The sequence below is a fragment of the Leucopleurus acutus genome (assembly GCF_964270905.1).
Source record: "Leucopleurus acutus genome assembly, chromosome: 10".
Taxonomy (NCBI): domain Eukaryota; kingdom Metazoa; phylum Chordata; class Mammalia; order Artiodactyla; family Delphinidae; genus Leucopleurus; species Leucopleurus acutus.
Window position 1 is genome coordinate 99,948,839 of NC_139153.1, and position 21,279 is coordinate 99,970,117.

General features: G+C 48.5%; 1 protein-coding gene across 1 annotated transcript in view; it reads right to left on the reverse strand.

Annotated features, from left to right (window-relative positions):
• Positions 1-17,595, reverse strand: part of BMP6 (bone morphogenetic protein 6) — a gene marked incomplete at its 5' end in the record, with an annotated part of 143,930 nt that extends 126,335 nt beyond the window's left edge. The window contains one exon of the mRNA XM_082848352.1: positions 16,989-17,595. Within this exon, the coding sequence (XP_082704478.1) occupies positions 16,989-17,595 (607 nt within the window). The remainder of the gene's footprint in view (positions 1-16,988) is intronic.
• Positions 17,596-21,279: the final 3,684 nt, after the last annotated feature.

Genomic DNA, 21,279 nt, shown 5'->3' on the forward strand with positions numbered 1-21,279 from the left:
GGTCTATGCAACTCCACCTCTCCCTGTCCCTACTGTGGTCAGCACCTAGCCAGGTGCCTTCAAGGGACTCCATAAACACTGGACAAACAATTCAACCTGTCATTTCTAACATGGAAGATAATCCCTGGGTTTCAGGAAGCTTTTCTTCAGGGTGTACCACCCAGGACGCCTCAGATGCCATCTAGTTAGAGGCACACTCTCTACCACTCTATCTCCCAAAATGTAAAATGATGCAACAGTAGAACCAACATCCTTCTGTCTTCATATGCTATCTGTCAGCCTTTTACAAATAGATCTTTTTGCATTCTGTGGAGGGTACATAGATATTCACTATAAAAATCTCTCCATTTTTCAGTATGTTTGAAAATGTTCACAACAAAATGCTGGCCAAAATTAAGAGATGAATCATAACTTGGAATTTGCTTCCCCCAAAAGGTGTGGAAGTCAATCACAATATTTGCAAGCATCAACAAGGAAGAAGCCAAGAACTCATCGTGGAGTTATAAACGAAAAGCTCTTAGGTGAGGGTTCGGTAAAACATGTTTGCTGCCCAGTAGGAAAAACCATGTACTGTAGTTGACCTTAGAATCATGGAAATAAATTCCTCATTCCAGTGAAACATCCTGGTGACATATTTTATTTTCACAGAGTGAAACGGGGCTACCCCAGTTGTCCCTGTGGTGTTTAGGGACGCAAGGTGGCATTCTGGAAGGAGTTTCGATTCTGAGCTCAGTTTCCTGTGAGCCAGGCCCCAAGCACCAGCAGAGCCACAGAAACGGATCACCAGATGGGGGAGACAGAGGGATCAGGTGCCTGGGAAGGAGCGAGCATTTCCACTGTCCTGAAAACAAAGGCCTCTAGGAAAAGAGAAGCCAAAAGGATGAGCCATCTGCTTCAGAAGAGTGTCTCATGTCATCCAACCCTGAGAGGAGAGTGGAAATGCCCTGGTTAGAGAACACCCTACAGATGCAAGATAAATCGTGCTCCTTACAAGAGCCAAATGGGAAAAAAATGAGGCGTAAGTAGTACAAAGGCTGAGACACCGTAACCTTACAATTCCCAAATAATGCAACATTACACAGGGTTACTTGTTCCTAAAGACGGCCAAAGGTAAAAAAATAAAAAACAATACACGGAACTAGCCAGGATGTGGAAACAACCTAAGTGTCCATCAACAGATGGAAAAAGAAAACGGAATATACGTCGGATATATTGGGATATATACGTGGGATATACGTACAACGGAATAGTATTCAGCCTTAAAAAGGAAGGAAACCCTGCCATTCTCGACCATGTGGATGAACCTGGAGGACATGATCCTAAGTGAAATAATCCAGACACAGAAGGATGAATACTGTGTGATCGCACTCATAGGTAGACTCTAAAATAGCCAAACTCGTAGAAGCAGAAAGTGGAATGGTGGATGCAAGAGGCTGGGGGAGAGGGGGGAACAGGAAGATGTTGGTCCAAGGGTACAAAGTTTCACTTACACAAGATGAATAGGTCCCTGAGATCTCCTGCAGGGCGATGTGACCACAGTAACAATACTGTAATGTATGCTTGAAATCTGCTAAAAGCGTAGATCTTAAGTGTTCTCACCACAAACAAAAGAAAATGGAAATTATGTGAGGTGATGGATATGTTAATTGCTTGATTGTGACAATATTTCACAATATATCAAATCATCACCATGGGGCTTCCCTGGTGGCACAGTGGTTGAGGGTCCGCCTGCCGATGCAGGGGACCCAGGTTCGTGCCCCGGTCCGGGAGGATCCCACATGCCGCGGAACGGCTGGGCCCGTGAGCCATGGCCGCTGAGCCTGCGCATCCGGAGCCTGTGCTCTGCGACGGGAGAGGCCACAGCAGTGAGAGGCCCGCGTACCGCAAAAAAAAAAAAAAAAAAAAAACATCACCAGTGACGCCTTAAATAGATACAATTTCTATTTGTCAATTACACTGCAACCAAGCTGGAGAGTATATCAATAAACTATTTATTTGGGGTTGGGAGGTGTAAAAGGAATGTCAACTGTATAATATATCTTCCTCTACATTTACCTATATTTAAAAGGTATGAAATTCACAAGGTTATCACTTGATGGGACTCACAAGTCTCGAATCATTTTCATAGTTCCCGTGGCTACATCCTCGCATTTCATCAAATAAAAATGTGAAAGTGAACTAGATTTGCTACTTCTCTGGCCTCTATCGATGCCATCTCTCCCCGTTCCCTCCACGCTAAGGCTAATATATATCCTGGAAATGAAAGTGTTTATGTCTGGCATACTCTAGTAGGGAGAGCAAAACTGAAGTGGGAGAAGGAAGAAAAAAAAAAAAAAAGTTCTCTGTTCCAGGACCTACCTGTCCTCATTATACATAATTTAAGTACTGAAGACTTGTTTAATTTTAAACAACTCTTCTAACAGCCTATAAAAAGAAACATCCCTGATTTGACATTTTTTCCGACCTATTTGGACGCACCTGCGCCCACTTAAGCCGTCTCTCTGGATTGGCCGCTCCGAGTTTTATTCTATATGATTCGTTTCACCAATGGTCCGGAAACACAGGGAGGCAATAATGCACGTCTGTTTCGGACACCCACCCAAGAGACCACTCTCCCTCTGGCCAGACCTCGCTACTCCTGGGCGGGGGTATCTCAACTCTGCCCTTGGCTTTGATCTGGTTTGGCTATTTAAACGCTCCCTGTTGCCCAAGGGGGAGCTGGGTGACTTTGATTCAATAGACATGATGTCACCCCCTCAGCCCTTATGTAAACAGAGTGACTAACACCTTCACAACAGAAGCCAAGCCAGCCGCCTCCTGGAGAAGCTGACAAGATAAGTATTTGGCGTTGACACCTGCAGGCGGAGTCGTAGCATAAGCAGGAAACTTAAATTTAGATCGAGCAGCACTTCTGACTCCTATGAATACTTATTAAAGTCATAATGACATCAGATAGAGGGAAAACAACATGTCTCCTCCCTGAGGCCTTTTTTCCCCCCTCCACCATCTACAAAGTCACAGAACAGAAACCCCAAAAGGCGGCAACATTTTGTCTTATAACCACCAGTGAAATGGAAGTTCATAAGCACTCCTCAGATCTGCAGTGTTTCACCATTCAGAATTCTCTCATTCAAACAAATGATGTTACTGGCGTTGAGAGAGAGAAGGAAGACCACACACAGTCATTAGACTTTAGAGAAACTGACCCCCATCCATACCATGAGCATCTATTGAGTATCATGTAAGGTAAGGCACGGCGCCGGGTACCTGTGGGGAGAAGGGGTGTTGGGAGGAACAAAGCATTGCATGACAAAGAATCAGAGAAGTTGGTGTTGAAGGTGATTTGCCCAGATCTACCCAGCTGGCAGGGAGAGCACCCACACTGGAACTTAAGGCTCCCAGCTCCCTCCTCTAGGCCACACGGAGTTCATGTGCAAACACATCTGAACTGCGAATGCCACTCCATGCTGACCTGCACTGGGGAAGGTCACTAGACCCCAAAGAGTCATGGCACGTGGTAAGCAAATTCCCAAAAGGATTCCTTGCTAAGATGGCATTTGAGCTGGGGTTTAAAGAACAGGTCGAACTGAGAATGTGGAAATGGGAAGCGATGCAATGCAAATGGGAGATATCAGGAGAAAAGGCCACAGGAAGGAAATCACGGAGCAGACTTGGTTGGTTGAATGACAGTGGGGACAAAGAGGAAGGGAGGGGATGAAATGCAAAGGGCATGGAGTCAGAACGGCATCCTGGCTTCCTTCAGGGCCATAAGGATCCAATGAAGGTGATGGAGGGGAGATAACAGATCACATCTGTGCTACAGAGACACCGAGCTGGCGCTGATGCAAGGGTGGATTAGCAGGGGGCCAGGCCGGCATAGAAGTCCAGGCCAAACTCATAAAGACCTCATCTGGAAAACGTGGGGAGAGAAAGGAGGAAAAAGATGGAGGGACGCGAGTGAGAGATTTCAGAAGCAGAAACAGTAAGTCCAGCAACTGCTTGGGTGTGGGAGTGAGGACAGAGATTGAGGGTGACCCTGAGCAATGAGCACCCCGGTTCTCAACCCTGTGTCAGCACTCTCACGTCCGCGCAGGCTTGTTCAAGTGTAGATTCCCACAGCAAAGCCCCTGAGTCCTGGCGAGTCCAAGAAGGTTTTCATTGCACGTCAATAAAAATGAGAGATCTCTGGGCTTCCCTGGTGGCGCAGTGGTTGAGAGTCCGCCCGCCAATGCAGGGGACACGGGTTCATGCCCCAGTCCAGGAAGATCCCACGTGCCGTGGAGCGGCTGGGCCCTTGAGCCATGGCCGCTGAGCCTGCACGTCCGGAGCCTGTGCTCCGCAGCGGGAGAGGCCACAGCAGTGAGAGGCCCGCGTACCGCAAAAAAAAAAAAAAAAAAAAAAAAAAAGAGAGAGAGATCTGTGCTGACTCACAAACTCTGCATGACTGTCCTGCAGTGAGACGAGTACAAAAGGGAGACTGTCCAGACAGTTTAGTAGCAACTTGACCAATCATTTTATATCGATGGAATCTGATCATTAGAAATTGAGGCTTGATTTTATATGTATTTTGCTTTTTCCATTTCACCTCTCTAATCGTTCATTTTTAATGAATTTGACAAAAGTATGGGTCCACAGAAATTTAGACATTTTAAAAAACCCAACTGGGTCTTGCACAAAGACGGTCTGAGAAGCAAACTTTGACCACACTTTGAATGGATGGGTAAGCAAAAGGGAAGTACACGAGGAGGGGCTCCGAGCTGAGATACCTCCCTGTCGCTGACATCTGGCTGCCTGAATCCACCAGCTGCCAGGGTCCCCATCACCATGGTCCACTCAGCCTGCACGCGCAGCACTGAAGGCTGGCACCTGGCCACCATCACGCCCTGTGGCTGCACGTCACCTCCTAACTCCTACGTCTGAGTGTGCTCCCCCCACCCCTCGAAACTCACGGCCATCTCAGCCCCATGTGTAGGTCGAGTGCCACATGCCAACCCTCTGAATCTTTTGCTGTTTGTCAGGAATGTCCCCACACAGAAATCTGGAGGATAGAAAAAGAACGAAGAGGGTACAAGCAGAGTTACAGAAGCTAAGGAATTTCTCAGGACTGTACAGCGGGGGGTAAGGAGTGTCAGAGGGATAAGGGCTTCCGGAGAGGAGGGGGAAGACTCAGGGCAGAGTGGTTAGTTGCCCCTGATAGAAGAACGTCCCCAGAGTGATGGGGACAGAGGTCAGATGGCAATGGGACAGGAGAAAATGGGCAGCAAGGGAAGAGCAGCTTCCCTAAGTGGCAGGGAGGCGGGGGAGAGAGCTAAGCAACTTCACCAGACTGTTCTATCGTGTGACTGGGTGCTATCTGGAACATCAACACTACTCTAAATAATAATTTTCTCCCCAGATCTCCAAATTCTCCCCTATCCATCTGCTTTTATAGCTGTAAGTCTGAAGCTATAAAAGTCTGTTTTTGCCTTGCTGAGATAATAGGATAATAAGTGACATCAGTCATTCTTTAAGGCAAAAGGCCATAAAGAAATACAATACTGACATGTTCTTACAACCTGCCCGCCCCCCCCCCCCCCCCCCCCCCGCAAAACTGCAGCTCTGTTTAAGCTTACAGAACATTTGGAGAAAGAGGAGTATAGAGGGGGGAAGTCAGGAGTAAACTGGAGTCTACTTTCGTAAATTTCTTGGACCTGTGCCCTACCTCAACTGCCAGAATTTAAAACAGAAACACAAGCAAGCATCTTTGTGATGTTTGCCAGAAGGATCAGATCTTTTCAACTTGAGGACTGAGGAAGGAGATGCCAATAGGGTCATTAACCCTCCCAAAGTGCCCCCGATGCTTGACGTCGAAATTAGAAGAGATCTGCCTATTTTTATTACGAGCTCCTAAAATAAATATGGGAGGTAAGACACAGGATCGAGGCCAGTCACCACTGCAAAGAGTGGGCTTGACCCCAGAGTTCTCTAATCCAAGAAAACCATTCACAAGCATCTTCAGCAAGTTATATTCTTAAGGATGTTCAAAGCGTATAAAAGCATGAACGGCAATGGCATCAAGGAAAGATGGGAATTTTCACTACGCTTCCTGGGGGCTACGATATTACTGCACTTCCTGGCCTAGGCAACTGTTTAAAAGAATAGCTCTGGATACATTCACTATCCTGATTGCGGTAATGGTTTCAGAGGTGCTTATATAAGTCAAAGTTTACCATATTTATACTTTAAATAAGCAGCTTACTGTGTGTCCATTATACTGCAAGAAAGCTGTTTAAAAAAATAATCAGAGATACACAATAGAATTACACGCCTAGAATTAATTTCTGAACATTATATTGTCTGGGGTTTCTCTGCTGTGTTCCAGAGAATTAAAAAGGCCGTAGCAATCGGGGTCCAGCCAGCAAAAGAGAAATCCCAGCAGGTGTTTACAACAGAGGGAAATGAATGCAGGGGACTGGAGGCATCACAGTGGGGAAGGCAAGCAGGTTGTGGTGAGACACCCCATGGATAAGCAACAGTCAGAAGCCACTTCCATCCTCAGGAAGAGAGCCTGGGGCCACCAGTGGAAGACGGCACAAGGCAGCCCTTCCAGAGGGAGCCAAAGACACAGAAGAGTAGTAGCAGCTGGAAAGGCAGCCTTCTGGGGTCCCATCCCTGCTCTACAGAGAAGACCAGGGGAGGGTCAGGAGTGGCCCTTGGGACAGAGAGGCCCAGGTCTGACACAAGGATGTTTCAGGGGGAAAAAAGGGTTACAGAAGAAAAGTCGGTTCAGAAAACTCTATTAAAGCAAGTTAGCAGACCTCCCTACCGCTGGGCTTGTCAGGGCTTTAACATGCTCCTAGATGTGGAAATCTCAAAGAAAAGAACATGACATAAAGTGCTTCCACGCCCTTCCTCTGCAGAGCATTTGGGAAAAGTGTTCCATGAAACGCTACTTGGAAAATGCTGATCTAGCCCAATACTCACACTTTACAGACAAGGAAAGACTCAGAACTTCGGTTAAGTGGCTCGAACATGCTACTGTAAAAAGGGATAACACGAAGACTAGAGGCTTAAGCTTCCCGAATGTTAATCAGGTGCTCTTTCCTCAACTCTATACTGAAGAGGCCTTAAGCACTTTCTAGCACCATCGAGAAAACCAGCTACTTAACCATTCTAGTGAGCGATGCATCGTTTTGGTGGTAGAAGCTACCAGAATCCATGGAGATGTATACAATCTGCTGTTAGGTCAATGACAACCAAAGGCATACGGAAAACGAACCGATAGAAAATAGGAAAAAAATGCAATGGAGTTGCCAAATTTATTAATGGGAGGAAAAGAGAAGGGGAAAGCAAGAGGAGAGAGGGAGAAACTAAGCTCCAGTGGGTACCACCTGCATCCCCACAGCTATGCTGGCTTCCACATCTTAGAGTGATGACATGTATGTGCATGTATAACAATAGAGACAAGCAACCTCAATTAAGTAGATGAAATAAGCGAGGTGCCAGATTTGTGGGACAAGTTCCCGAAGCTGGTATTAGGGGATCCTGCCCTAAACAGACCCCATAAAAATGCAAAGGCCTGTTCCATGGACCTCGGGGAAAATGCAACTCTCCAAATATCTTCAACTGAAGACACCTGTGTCTTCCTCACTTTAACCTCCATAATCTTAGCCCCACCCTTCGGTATCATTTCACTTTTGGCGTGATTAAACTTCTATCCCACCAGACAGAGAGCTAGTTAAACCACAGCGCATACCAAGTCAGGTGTTAGAGAACAAAGCTGAATTTCTCAAATCCACCGATCTGGCCCTGGTCCCAAGCTCCTCTTTTTGAGAGGTTTCATCTCTGCAGGGATGTAGGGGAAATAAAGGAGGTTATTTAGCTAGAATTCAGTGAGAAGACATCCCAATAACACGGAGAGCTGACACAAGGAGACCTGGGGAGAATTCACGAAGTGTCTCACCTGTACAGTATTTGTCAAGAAATGCTCACAAGTTCCCAAACTACCTCAAATGAATTGCTAACTATTTGTTCAACAGCACTCTTTAGGGTTACCATGTTCTTTGTTTACATTATTGCATCTTCTCATTTATTCACCATTAATTTGTGTAGCCCTTTCTCACAGAAAACAGTTCAAAGCAAATGAGCCTTACCCACAAAGACCTCTGGTTTACGGAGTCTCTATTAATTTAGTTTTAATCTGATCTAAACAGTCTCTCCTGAGGAAACCTTTTCAAGTCCCCGATCCGGCCACTAAGGCCACGAAAAGGTATTTTTGTGAGTTTTTCAATGCAGTAATCAAACTAAGTTTTAACACTATATTTTCTTCCTTTCTGAAAACTTTAACCCCTCTCCCAACAACCTCCCAAATTTTAATAATTTACAAGCACAGAATTCCTCTAATTCTTGTTCATTCTTCAGGCCTCTTTCTTTCACTCGCCCAAATCCCGCCAAGCATGGATCAAACAGGGCACAAGCCAGGGAGAAATTTAATCGCTCATATCTCTGCCTGAGGGATTGTCTAGGTACTATGGTGACAGACACCTCACTGAAAGTATGTGGGCGAAAAAAGATTTTTAAACTCCTAGACTTAAAAAAAAAAACGAGAGAGAGATTTCTAATGGATTTGGTGTCAACACACGGAAGCACAAAATAAGGCCTACATAGTCAGTCAAAATTACTTATACACTGATGGGGTAAAGCAGCAGAAACAAAATATTGTTCAGCAAAGGTATTTTATTTCCCTTCCCCCAAACTCTGCATATTTTGAATCTTAGGATTTTTACGATTAGCTTTTCTGGCTAAAAGTACAGTTTCTCCTCAGAAGATTTTTAGGGCAGTGAAAACTACTCTGTATGGTACCATAATGATGGATACATGTCAGTAGACATTCATCCAAAGCCACAGAATGTCCGACACCAAGAGTGAGCTGTAATGCAAACTACGGACTTTGAGTGATAATGATGTGTCCGTGCAGGTTCACTGACTGTAACAAACGTACCACCCTGGTGGGGAATGGTGATCCCAGGAGGAGCTGTGCACATGCGGAGGCGTGGGGTTATGTGGGAACTCTGAGATTTTCACTCAATTTTACTGTAGACTTAAACTAATCTAAAAAGTAAAGTGTATTTTTTTTTTTAATGCACAGCTTCTCTGCTCATTTATCCTGGTAGAGTGTTCGATAAAATTTGCAAAAACTTTCAGTCCTTCACTGTGTAGTTTACAAGGCTCTGTCTTTAGAATATTTCAACTCGTAGACTGAAAGGCGGGGTGGGGGAGAGAAAGCAAGCGGTCTCAGAGATTCAGCAAGGCCGATTATAAAAATCTCCCAGCCTCATCAGCACGGGTGATGCAGTCAGTTCATGCTCTGCTGAAACACGAGTCAATTTTCTGCCAGCCCATGTTCATGAACAGGAAACCAACAAGACTGTAAACACAGGAATAACAATCAACAGGCGCAGATGTTTAAAGCTGGAAGTTACATTCTGGACAAGGTGAAAAGGGTAAGTGGTAGGAGAGTCATAATAAGGCTGTCGGCGGATATCAAAGGGCAGTGTGGAGAGGGCTCCTGGGCAGTGCTTTCTGCCTGCTGTGAAGCCACCCGGCTCCTCCCCCCTCAGAGCTCTCAGATGATGAGAAAACAATCTGAACATAAAATCAGCACTACAGAGCAAGGACATTTCAGGCGTAGGACAATCCCCGAACTATCTGGCAGGATCAGGAACCAAGGGCGTGTGCCCATAAACCCAAGAGCCAGGAAGGCTCTCCCACTCAGAACCAGAACCTCATTCTGCAAAAATGTCTGAAGGGGAGTCTTCGACCCAGTCATCTGGGACTGGGTTGGAGATAACAGGACCGTGGGGACCCATCCAGGAATTACCTGATGCAATTTAGATAGCATCTCTATTATGGACCCAATCTCTTTAATAATGGATATGGGCAGGGCAGGAAGAGAATCAGTGCCTGCGGACATCAGCAGAACAATGCCGCTCAGGGCAGCATGGTTTTCAACTCAGTTTTGGAGCAGAAAACAATTCTTTAAGGTCAACAGTCCTTCGACATACCAAAGAGGGGTATATTTTTAGAGATGCACAGTTTTTTTCTTTTCTAAAAGCAGAGTTCTAGGAGAGAATGCTATCCAGTAAGAGAAAACCCACAAAATTCCAGATTTGGGCTCCCCATCTCTTGCCGTGGGCTGTGGTCTTGCATGCTTTTATAATTTCTCCTGAATTATCCACTCACACCTGACCAACAACTCGATAGCCCTATTCCTCTGACGCGTTCGGCTCGGCTCTCTCTGTGGTTCTGCTGGTTGTTCCTCAGCCTTAAGATGTACCAGCAGCAAGGAAGAAACGGTTCTGAGTACATCTAACAGATGTAACTGCAAACACAACAGAAAACATGATATGCAAGAACCTTTTCAAGCTGTAAACTCTAGGACCCATGGATAACACAAATGGACCAATCATCCCCAACTGCCTATTGATAGAGGAAACCCAACTTAAAAAACAGGTTGTCCGTTGCTGGCCACGTTCCTTCAGAAAAACAACAGTCATGGAAGGTAGCTGTGTGATCCCAGCCAGCTCCAGAGTCTAACTTCATAAGGAGGCTGAAATACTACATATTTACAGTGGAAAGAGTAATTGCAGAGAACAATATTTTCAAAACACTAGTAAACTGTGCCAAAAAATCCAATCTGCTTCAGTGCACTACAATGTCTTATTTCTAAAGCTTGGGGTGGGGAGGATAAATTAGGAGTTTGGGATTAACATATACATGGCTACTATATATAAAATAGATAAACAAGGACCTACTGTAGAGCACAGGGAACTATAGTCAATATCTCGTAATAACCTATCAGGGAAAAGAATCTGCAAAAGAATCGATATATATGTGTAACTGAACCACTTTGCTGTACATCTGAAACTAACACAACATTCAATTAAAAAAAATTTTTAGATAAAAACACAAAAAATTAAAATAAATAAAAAGCATTTTTAAAAATAGCTTGTGGGGGAAGACATACAGGGATAACTCTGCAGCTCCAAGAATTTCTGGCACGCACAAAAACTCTAGAGGTTGATATGGCCCTGGTTCTTTAGTAACTAATTTTTGTGAAAACGGGAATGGCTTTCCTTCTCCTTGACATACTTGTCACCACTTTCATACATTCCAGGTAGGACTGGGACCGTTTTCTGGTCCCAAGTTTCCGGAGGGCAAGAGGTGGAGGAAGGGGGAGCCAGGAAGTAAGAGTATTATGAGAAAATGTGCTTGAATAAGAGCAACTCAGCTGTCATGATGAAAACAGAAATGAAGGCAACGGAACACGCCAGCTCTTCATGGGGAACACAAAAGGGGAGGAGAAGATGCCACCTGCCCACCCTATCAGCCCCTGGGTGATGGCCGCTCAGCCAGGACACTATGTCGCCTTCCTAGGTTGCGGCAGGGTAGGGTAATGGCCTGGGGAGGGCCGGTGAGAAAGGTTAATGGAACACAGCTGTTTACACTCATGGGATTCTGCAAAGGACTCACATCTTAGGAAGTGTCTATGTTGGTTTCTACCCCTTTTACTCAGATACTTACGGAAGCTTAGTCTAGTCAGGAATGCAATGATCCGATTAAAATACTGCCTACTTTCCTTCCTACTGCTGGAGGGGCCGAAGGTGGTAATGTGACAAATTCAGACAAGAGGAGAGGCTTGTCCTTATTCAGAGTAAGGCTCCAAATGGAAAAGTTAAGAGAAAACTGCAAGGGGTGGGGTGGGAGGAACTGGGAGATTGGGATTACATATACACGCTATTGATGCTATGTATAAAATGGACAACTGAGGGGAGCATACTGTGCAGCACAGGGAACCCTACTTACCGCACTGTGGTGATGTACATGGGAGGGAAACCCAAAAGGGAGAGGATTGAAAAAAAAAAAGAAAACTGCAAAGGCTTTATATTAAGGAAAGAAGAGCATTCCATGGAATAATTCATTTTTAAATACAGAATGGGAAACATTAGAGGACTGACTTGAGAAAAAAATTACACAAAGCTGGTTAATTACCCAAGAAATTGTATTCGCTTTGCTTTGCTTTCCTTTCCTAACTCAGCTTCATAAACAGATGAGGGAGAGGCAAAGATGAGAGAGCAGTTGGTTATCTGAGAGTTTGCTGTCCTACCTTCGATATCCAGTATTCACCCTCCCACTGCCGTATCCAAGGAAAATACTGATGTGAAACCCAACATTTAAAGTAGCTAAACTCTGAAGACACAGTGATGAAACAATTACATGCTGAAGAAAGTGCTGAACTTTGGGTTTTTTTCACTTACACAGATGTTTATATCACTAGGAATCCTTCCTCCATGCTAATCAGAGGTAAGCTCTCAAGCAAAGGAACCAAGAATGATTCAGCACATTTCAAAAGGATTTCTACCCATTCTTAGAAGGACAAGCAGAGGAAACACCATCCAAGGTCTAAACAATGATATCTGCTTGCCCTTTGATCCGAGTTGAAGAACACTTTGTACAACTTTTTTTGTTGAAATACCACTGAATCTCACATTTACTATTTGGAATCTCTTTAGGAGACTATCTACTCCTTCTCTGAGCCACACAATTGCAACCAAATTCTCCAAACTATTTTTGCTGTGAATAGCTTGCAGGCACAGGTTTCTTTTCTGCTAACAAAAATCTTCCTAAGTACAGGCAGCTTAAATGAAAAATAGGACCACTGATCCTGTGAGAAAAAGACAATACAGTGTATCTAGTTACAAATCCAAGGAGGGAGTATTCCATTTTTCTTCTACAAATTGTTTCCCGAGAGTAATTTTGTTCAGAAGATTGCCAGTATTTTCAGTACAATAAGTGTCTTGTTACTTGTACTAACACACGCTGATTCCTTTTTCTGACCATAGCTTGAGTGTTTTATTTCATTGTATCCTACCATCTGCAGATCAACACCTCATTAATTTAAAATAAATAAATGAAGTCTGAAATGCAGAGATTTAATGAAACCTTTGCACTACTCTCAAATGTAATGCGTATTACAAATTAATATACATATGGGTAACTAATAAAGAGGTATATTCATAAAGTATGATGATATACATCCAGATATCATGAATCTCAATGTCCTAAATGTCTTCACTTACCTCAAATGTTTTACTTAATAAAAATCAGGTATACCATTTGTAAATGATCTAAATAAAACATCAGATATACCCTTCCAGATTAGTGAAATATGAATTGTAAATGAATGTGTCTACTTTCATTCATTCAATCTTGATTAAGCACCTTCTGTACACTCGGCATTATGTTAGGAACTTAAGTTACAACAGTGGATAAGCCTGGTTGCTTTTTGAGGCTGACATCCTAGAGGGGTGACAAACAAATGAGTAAGCAAATTTTAAAAGAAAAAAAAAGTACTCCTTGTGATAAGTGCAACCAAGGAAATAAACAGGGTGCAGTGATGGTACATAAGTGGGTGAGGGTGAGAGCAGGGCCAGTTTCTATGGAGTGGTGAGAGAAGGCTTCTTCTACAAAGGTGAATTTTAAGCTAAGACCTGAGCTATTTCAGGATATTTCGCCAAGGTCACCAAATAGGCAGGCTTGCTTATCAGGCGGCCAAGACACTTTTTAGCATTAGAAAACAAGTAGAAAATGGCATGTGTTGCCCACATTGAATGCAGGTTCACGAGTGCACCGAGCTTGCCCAGCGGGCACTCTGCACACCAGCCGGTTAGGACAAAGGAGGTTACACATCCCCAGACCACTCACCCAGAGAGGGTGTAAAACGGTCAACATAAACAACACTGGGCCAGTCAAATGACCAGCCTTTGGGATATGCAAGAGAAATGTATCCTGTTGATTCATACTTCCTCATAACCACTCTGACTGACAAGGCTCAAAGCATTTTCAATGTATTTCATGAGTAAGTTACTCCCCCGTCCCAGGGAAGAAGGATGTTTACAACTATGTAACATATTCCCTTATTTCAGTTTGTAACTTACCTAACTCAGTAGATACAAGAATACTTTAAAACCCATGCTGTAACCTGTTTCTTTCTGTAGGTTCTTTACAGTCATGTAAAGCCGTAGCTAACACGCCATTGACACAGAGTAAGAAATCTGTGGAATTCTCCCAGCGTCCGTATTTAGAGAATCCACATTGCTAAGCAATTACTTCCTTCAAATGAACTGTCCTTATGCTCAGAGCTGTGATAATCAGATTTTATCACATTTTTAGCCTCTCATTATGAAAGTCCCCTTTCCTACTGCTAAATGGATTAAGATTAAATGGACTGCTTCGCTGACAGGTGGCATAGCTTGTGACTTGGATTCTACTTACCTGGAAGTGATTGTCTCCTCTAATCACCCATGTGGAGTCCAGGATTGGACCTACAGATACTTATAACTTGCAGTCAGAAAGCCCAGTGGTATGACAGGAGGGGCATGGGACAGAATCCCCTACCCAGCAATCTTTCTCCTTCCATATCAGCCTGTCCCGGGCCTGAAATGACCCTACTGTTGAGTTCTCTTGGCATTTTTCAGTGCTGTTCTTTTGAATCTTTACAAATCTTTCTGAAAAATGAAAATATCCCTAACGAGATACTATGTTAAACCATCGCTTTAGCAGGATTAGTTGACAACTAGCCTCAAGCAGTGCGACTCAGAAGCAGTGCCCACCTGTAGACCCGGAAAGGTCAGAAAAGGAGTGGGGAGAATTTGGAGGTCACTAAACACAGTAAATGTCACCATACTTTACTCAAGCTAATTCTCACAATTTCAAACACCAGCGGTTCCCAAACACCACTGGAATCACCTGGGGAATCTTTAAAAACACTGATACCTGGCTTCCACCTCACACGTTAACTACTGATACGGGGTACCACCTGGGCATCTAGACTTCAAAAGCCCCCAGGTAATTCTCATGTATAGCAATGTGCGGGAGCCACTGACATAGGAAGCATTGCTCTTAATTGCTTTCTGGGATGCTCTGATTTCCTTCAGACATCAGGTTCTCCCACACCAGTGTTTCTTGACCACGGCAACACATTAGAAAAACCTAAGGCAAAAAAAAAAAAAAAAAAAGCCAGAAACTCACCAGCTTAAGATTCTGACTTAACTGCTCTAAGGAGAAGCCCAGCATCTCTTACTTCTTTCTGTGCCCCAGGTGATGCTAATGGTCAGTCAAGGTCGAGAACCATGTTGTAAAGCCTAGGGACCGTTTTCTGGAGACTATAATATGATTGTCCCTGGAGGAGCCAGGAGTGCCACTCTCCCCACTTTGTTCAGGTTGGGACTCTACCCCCGAAAGGCAGTAACACATTTCCCCAAGGCTGTGGGGAAACCTGGGGGAGGGCAGCGATGGGTGGAATTTACTAAGCCAGGAGCAGCAGAAATGTTAGAATAAGGAAAAGCACTGGTCCCTCTCCTCCCGCCCACGCTCCCCACCCCCCAACTTTACTGACTGGCATGAGAATTTCCTTAGAATACTTCTTGGAGGTGGCTGAACCCTGGATTCTGTCCCAACTCACTGTGACATTTCCTGTCCAATCAGAAACCCTGGCACTTCAAGAAGCAAGACCGGCCGGCCTGGAGACTCCACTCCCTGTGCCATGAGTCTCCCAGGAGGATTTCTGCACCACCTGGATGTCAATCGTCCTGCTCTATATCCTCCCAGACCTCGTCCCTCAGCCCCACTTCTCCTTCCTTCCCCCAACGCTCAGCGGAGTTGAGAATCATCTCCTAGACATACTTGTAAAAGATTCGCTTCAAGTTTTTACATGGGAATCATTCAAGTAAATAATGTCCTTAAAACACGGACGTCTTCGACGTGGCTTGGAGACGTGGGTGCTACTTTGCTAAGTATCTGCTAACCCACTTTGGGGCCCGGCCAGAGCCACGCGTCTCGCAGCGGAAAGGAAGTCCGCGGAGACCCACCCCACCGCGCGGCTGCGCCCACTTGGGGCGTGGCTACTGCGCCCCGTTTCTCCCCGCAGAGAACGCGTCCCCTACATCGCTTTGTCTACGCTAAGCTGAGTCAGTTTATGAATGAAGAGTAGCACAGACCGGAGGCACTGATTCTGGAAAAAGTCTTCCTTACACCGTTCTCATTAACAGATGAGAAAACTCAAGGGGGTAAAGGCTCTGTGACTCCGTCCGGGTTTGCCACAGAACATTTGTGGCTGAGCCCGATTTAGCCGCCCTTGAATTTCCATTCTGTTGCCTGGCAACCGGTTCAGACCAGCTCTGGGCCCAACCCCGGCCCCCAACCCGCACCCTTTCCCTGCCCGTGCAGTTGGAGCCTCACTGATCAAAAGTTCGGCCTTCTGGGGCACTGGCCAAAGGCATGTGAGCGAAGGCACTGGGCGGGTGACCCCAACTGGGCTCAGGGTCGGGCCCCAAACCCGCGCAAGCCCCGCCTGGCCGGGACTGGCGCGCCTTCCTCGGTCCTTTCGGGACCTCCTCCTGCATCCCTCCTCCCCCAATTCCGTGAATACCACTAAACGCAATCATGTCAAGTTTCCAGAGTTCTCAGCTGCTCTCGGAGTCCCCAGAGTCCCGGTGGGAAAACTGGCACTCAGAGCGTTAAGGATGCAGAACCAAAACAGGAGGAGAAAGTGCTGAAGAGCTTTCTCCTTCCCAGCTGGCTCCACTCGGGCCGGACTTCGCTGCCACAGTCGGGCTGGCGTGGCCCGAGCCGGGCACCAACGGGAAAAGCGCGGACTGTGCTCCGGCCGCTCACGGAGACGCGCCAGCCAGCGCCGCTCTCGGGACCCAGCGTCCCAGCCCGCCCGCCGCCGCAGCGCTCAACCCCGGCGAGGGGAGCGCACGTGCCGCCCCCGGCCGCGCAGGTGGCGGGAGGGCAACCGGCCCGTCCCCGCGTCCCCGCCGCGCCAGCCCGGCTCCCCAGTGCCAGGGGCTCCTCCACCCTCTCACTCCCCTCCCCGGGCCCGGGAGACTGGAAAGGGGGGACGGGGGGGGAATGATGCCGGTCGCTACGCTCCCCCAGATCCTCACCCAGGTTCACGAAGCTCATGACCATGTCGGCGTCGTTGAGGAAGGCGCTGTCCTGCGCGCTGGTCAGTGGAGACGCGCCGCCGCCGCCGGGTCCGGGGGCCAGGACGCTCCTGCTGCCGAGGGCCGCCTGCCGGGTCTGGGACGAGCCGGCCCCTCCTCGCGGCCCGGGCTGCCGCCTCTCCTCGTCGGAAGCCCCGTCCTCGTCGTCGGCGGCGGACAGGGCGTTGTACAGGTCCAGCATGAAGAGGGGCGCAGACTTTAGCCGCCCGGGCGGGGGCTCCCCGCGAGGCTGCTGCGGCGGCGGCGGGGGCGGTGGGAGCGCAGGGGGCTGCGGCTGCTGGAGGCCGTGCAGGGGCCGGGGCCGGTGCGGGAGGCCCAGCACGGCGAGGATCTCCTTCTGCATCTCCCGCTTCTCGTGCGTCTTGAGCCTCCGGTAGAGGAAGCCCGAGGAGGAGGTCTGCGGCGGCGGCGGCGGCTGCTCCGCGGGGCCGGGGCGCCCGCCGTCCCCCAGCAGCGCGCCCCCGGCGGCGGGCAGGGGCGGGGGCCCGCAGCAGCCGCAGAGCAGTCCCCACCACCAGCACAGCCACGGCGCCCTCCGCCCCAGCATCCCCGCCGAGCCGGGCTGGCCCCGCGGGCCCCGCGAGGCGTGGAGCGGCGGAGCGAGGCCGGAGCGCGGCCGCGGTGGCCCTTGGGCGTGAAGAGCCCCGCCACCTCTCGGCGGGCTCGCTTCCCCTTCCTGGCCCTCAGTCCGTATCTCTCATGTTCGTCTGGGGTGCCCGCAGTTGCCCAGGCTGGAGAGGAGGAGGAGGGGGCGATCCCCGGGAGGGCCGCTGGAGGGGCAGGGGGGGAGCCCCACGCTCCCGCGCAGGTCCCCGGAGGCGCAAGCTCCAGGCCAGGTGCGTCCGAGTCGGGGCCGCGCGGCAGCCGGCGCCCTGGCTCCTGGGCGGGTCACGGCGCAGTCTCTCCGGGGTCTGGCTGCCCGCGCACGTGCGCTGCCTTGCGCCCTCCGGGGCGGCTGGACGGACGGCGGGGCCGCTCACCAGCTGGGGAGGATGCCGGGCATCATCCCCGCGCACGCCTCTCCCCGGCTTGCACGGCCGCCGTGAAGTTCACCCCGCCGCAGGGCCCCGGCCGTGGCGGACTAGGCGTCCCAAGATGCCCACCTTCTCCGCGAAGCTTACACTTCCTTCTCCCTCTCACAAACTCCGCGCCCCCTCCGCCCTCGGGCACGGCACTGTCGCTCCCCCTCAAGATCTCGGCGCGCCGTTCCACTCCCCAAGCGGAGGCGGTGAGGCTCTTGCTTTCCGTTCTGTGCTCGTTCGGCTGCCCTGCAAACCCCGCTCGCAGAAGGGACGGGAGGGAAGCGGACCCGTGCGCGGAGCGGCGGCGTCGGCGCCGGAATTCGCAGGCTCCCGCCTCTCGGAGCCGCGCTCTCCGCAGCGGCCAACGTGGGCTTTCTGGTGCGCGTCTCGCTCAGGTACCGCACTCCAGCCCCCGGGTCTCCCCGCCCTCCTGGTAACGGACAGGCTGGCGGCCAATGAAGAGGCGCGTCTCGCCTGTATTTAAATAGGCCCGCCCCCTTCTTTCACCCTCCCTCTCCCGGGAGGCATCGCCTCCGCCGCGCGTAGGTTTCAAGTACGGAGAATTCTCGGAGGCACCCGAGGAGTGGCGAGGTGGCAAAGGCAAAGAGGTCACTGCTAGGAAGGATGATCTGATCAACACCCCGATGGGAACCTTTCCCCTTCACGAGCCCATAAAAGGCCTAAATTGATGCCTTAACTAAATAAAAGTAAAATCAGCTGTTAAATCAATGCCACCTGAATCAATTGAAGAACAGAAAACCATCACTTTTTCCCATTCCTTCCTTAGTTTCTCTAATTGATGTAATACAGGCGTTGAGCGTGCACGTGGCTTCCAAAGGCAGCTGATGGAAGTTGGGACACACCCTCGGAGAAGCCGTTCAGAACACCAGAGAAAGGGCCAAATATAAGCGATACCCGTCGTCCTGAGGGCTTGGGCTCTGAGTATTTTGATTTATTTCTTCATTTGGGCTTCGGCTTCGCTTCTCAAGCTAGCACCCAAAAGAAAGAGGGTGTAATCAGAGAGTGTAGTAAAAAAAAAAAGCCCCCCCCCGCCCCCAGCTTCTTGGAAATGTTTCAGAGCTTCTCCAGTTTGTCTGTTAACGTTGCATTTTAATGTACCGAAAGACAATCGAATTTACATGATGCAAGATCAGTAAAATTTGAGGAGAGGCAGTAAAGATGATTTCAGTAAGCGTAGGGTCTTGGCATGTCCCATTCAGGACCACAGGCAGGGCCCTGAAACTCGGGTTGCTGGGCGCATTAGACAAGGTCAAGCACGTAAAACCCATTGTAATTTCATGGCAGGCTCACTTCTCAGTTACAGACACTGCCCCCTCCCCCAAACAACACCACCACCATCTGCCATTCCGCATGCACACTCATTTGCCCTCACCCTATCCAAGAAGGCCCAGTTATTGGTGGTTCCTAGAAAGAAGTTCTCTTAAAACGTTATGATCTTTTACCTGGTGAAAGTATGTGTTGAATGGGTAAGGGTCTTTACCTCCCACCATCCCACCATCCACTGGTTCACTCTTAGCTGCTGTTCTGTCTTGGCCCAGACACAGCGGTCTTTAGGACAGACTTTAATTTTACACACGTCCCGTAGCCACTGATCTCAGGCAAGCCAACATCAGCCACACTGAAGGCCAATCTGTAACCACCTGCAGGGATTCTTTTCCCCTGAAAAGAGGAGTACGTCACTACGTGGTCTGGGATGCCAGGCCCCTTAGAATTAGCCTCCATCACTTCTTTCTTCTGTCCGGGACTTGTTACCACCATAAAATCATTGCAGTGCATAATATGCCAGCAGCCAAGAGCTCCGATCAGAAGATGTGAAATGTCGGCAGGAGTGTGTGGGCTTCCTCCCAAGGGCCTCCTCCTTTCTCAAACCTAGTCACACCTTCTTAAGACTTCTAGTGAGACGCAAGCAGAGCAAAGCAGCTCCAGCCCATCAGGGCTGTGGGTAAAGTACTGGAAAGCCGTACAAACCCTGAGCACAGGGCACCTAGGAAGGGCTGTGCCATTTAAAACACAAAAGCTGACTGGGCCCCATCTATTCCAGGCGCACCTATTATATACGCATAACTGACCCAGTGGAGAACACGCACAGACACACCGTCTCCCCCTAGTCTTGGATACTTGGTAAGAGGTAGATGGACCTCTGCGACATGGGTCTAAAATGGCCCTTAGTGACTTGTTATCAATTAACATCTGAGCAGCAACCCTGATTCACGTCTGCCACGGGCTTCCCATCTCAACCAAGATGGACTCTCAGGCCCTGTTGCATGACAGGAGAAAGAGGGGGTGCCTCCCGGTGACAAACACAAGAGCACACGACTCGCTTAAGAGCCAGAGGGGAAATATGTGACATGAGTTATGACAACGATCATAAAGATGGTGACATTCAACCGAGGACCACAGAAGAGGGCGTGCTCTCCTCACGTCCCCACCGCCCCCAACACGTGCACATATTTGTCAGGAAACACTCAGACACGACCTTGGATCCATTAGGGGCAAAGGACATAAAGAGATATGGTTCTGAAATTTTAATAACTTCAAAATTGGGACCACTGTTTCTTCAAGCCTATCGGAACGCTGAGTAGATAAGGGACCCCTAACCACGACCTCGCCCACCCCCTGCTTTTCTGACCACTCCCCATCACCCACCCCAACAATCCCCAGAAGTCCCGGGACAAGGGGTTGGGCAAAGTCCAGATGTGATTCAGGAGGGAGGGAGTGAGGGAGAGGAACAGGTCTGGCTCTGGAGTCTGCTGGGATGTGTGACCGGAGGAAAATCAGAGGGAACTTTGCCCCCTGCAGGACACGAAAATATCACTGCCCCTTGCTCTGTGTGCCTGGACAAGCTTCCTTCAGTTCCCTGCATGGGCCTCCAAAACATCTGGGTGGAAAGAGGAGGAATTCGGTCAAGAAGCCGGATGTAGAAACCAATCTATATCAAACATCTGGTGGCTTGGCTGACATTTCATGCAGATGGCCTTCAGTTTTCTGGACAAGGTTGCCTGTCCCACTCCCACGCACGAAATGAGGGAGTGAGGAACCCTCACCGTAAAGTGAAGGACTACCCTGTGCCTTTGGTGGTATGGGGATAGGGCGAAAATCCTGTACCCAGGTGTCCGTCAACGCACAGGGTAATCCACACGACAAAGCCTTTAAAAGAGGAGTTACCCATGTTCCTTTCGTCTTATGAG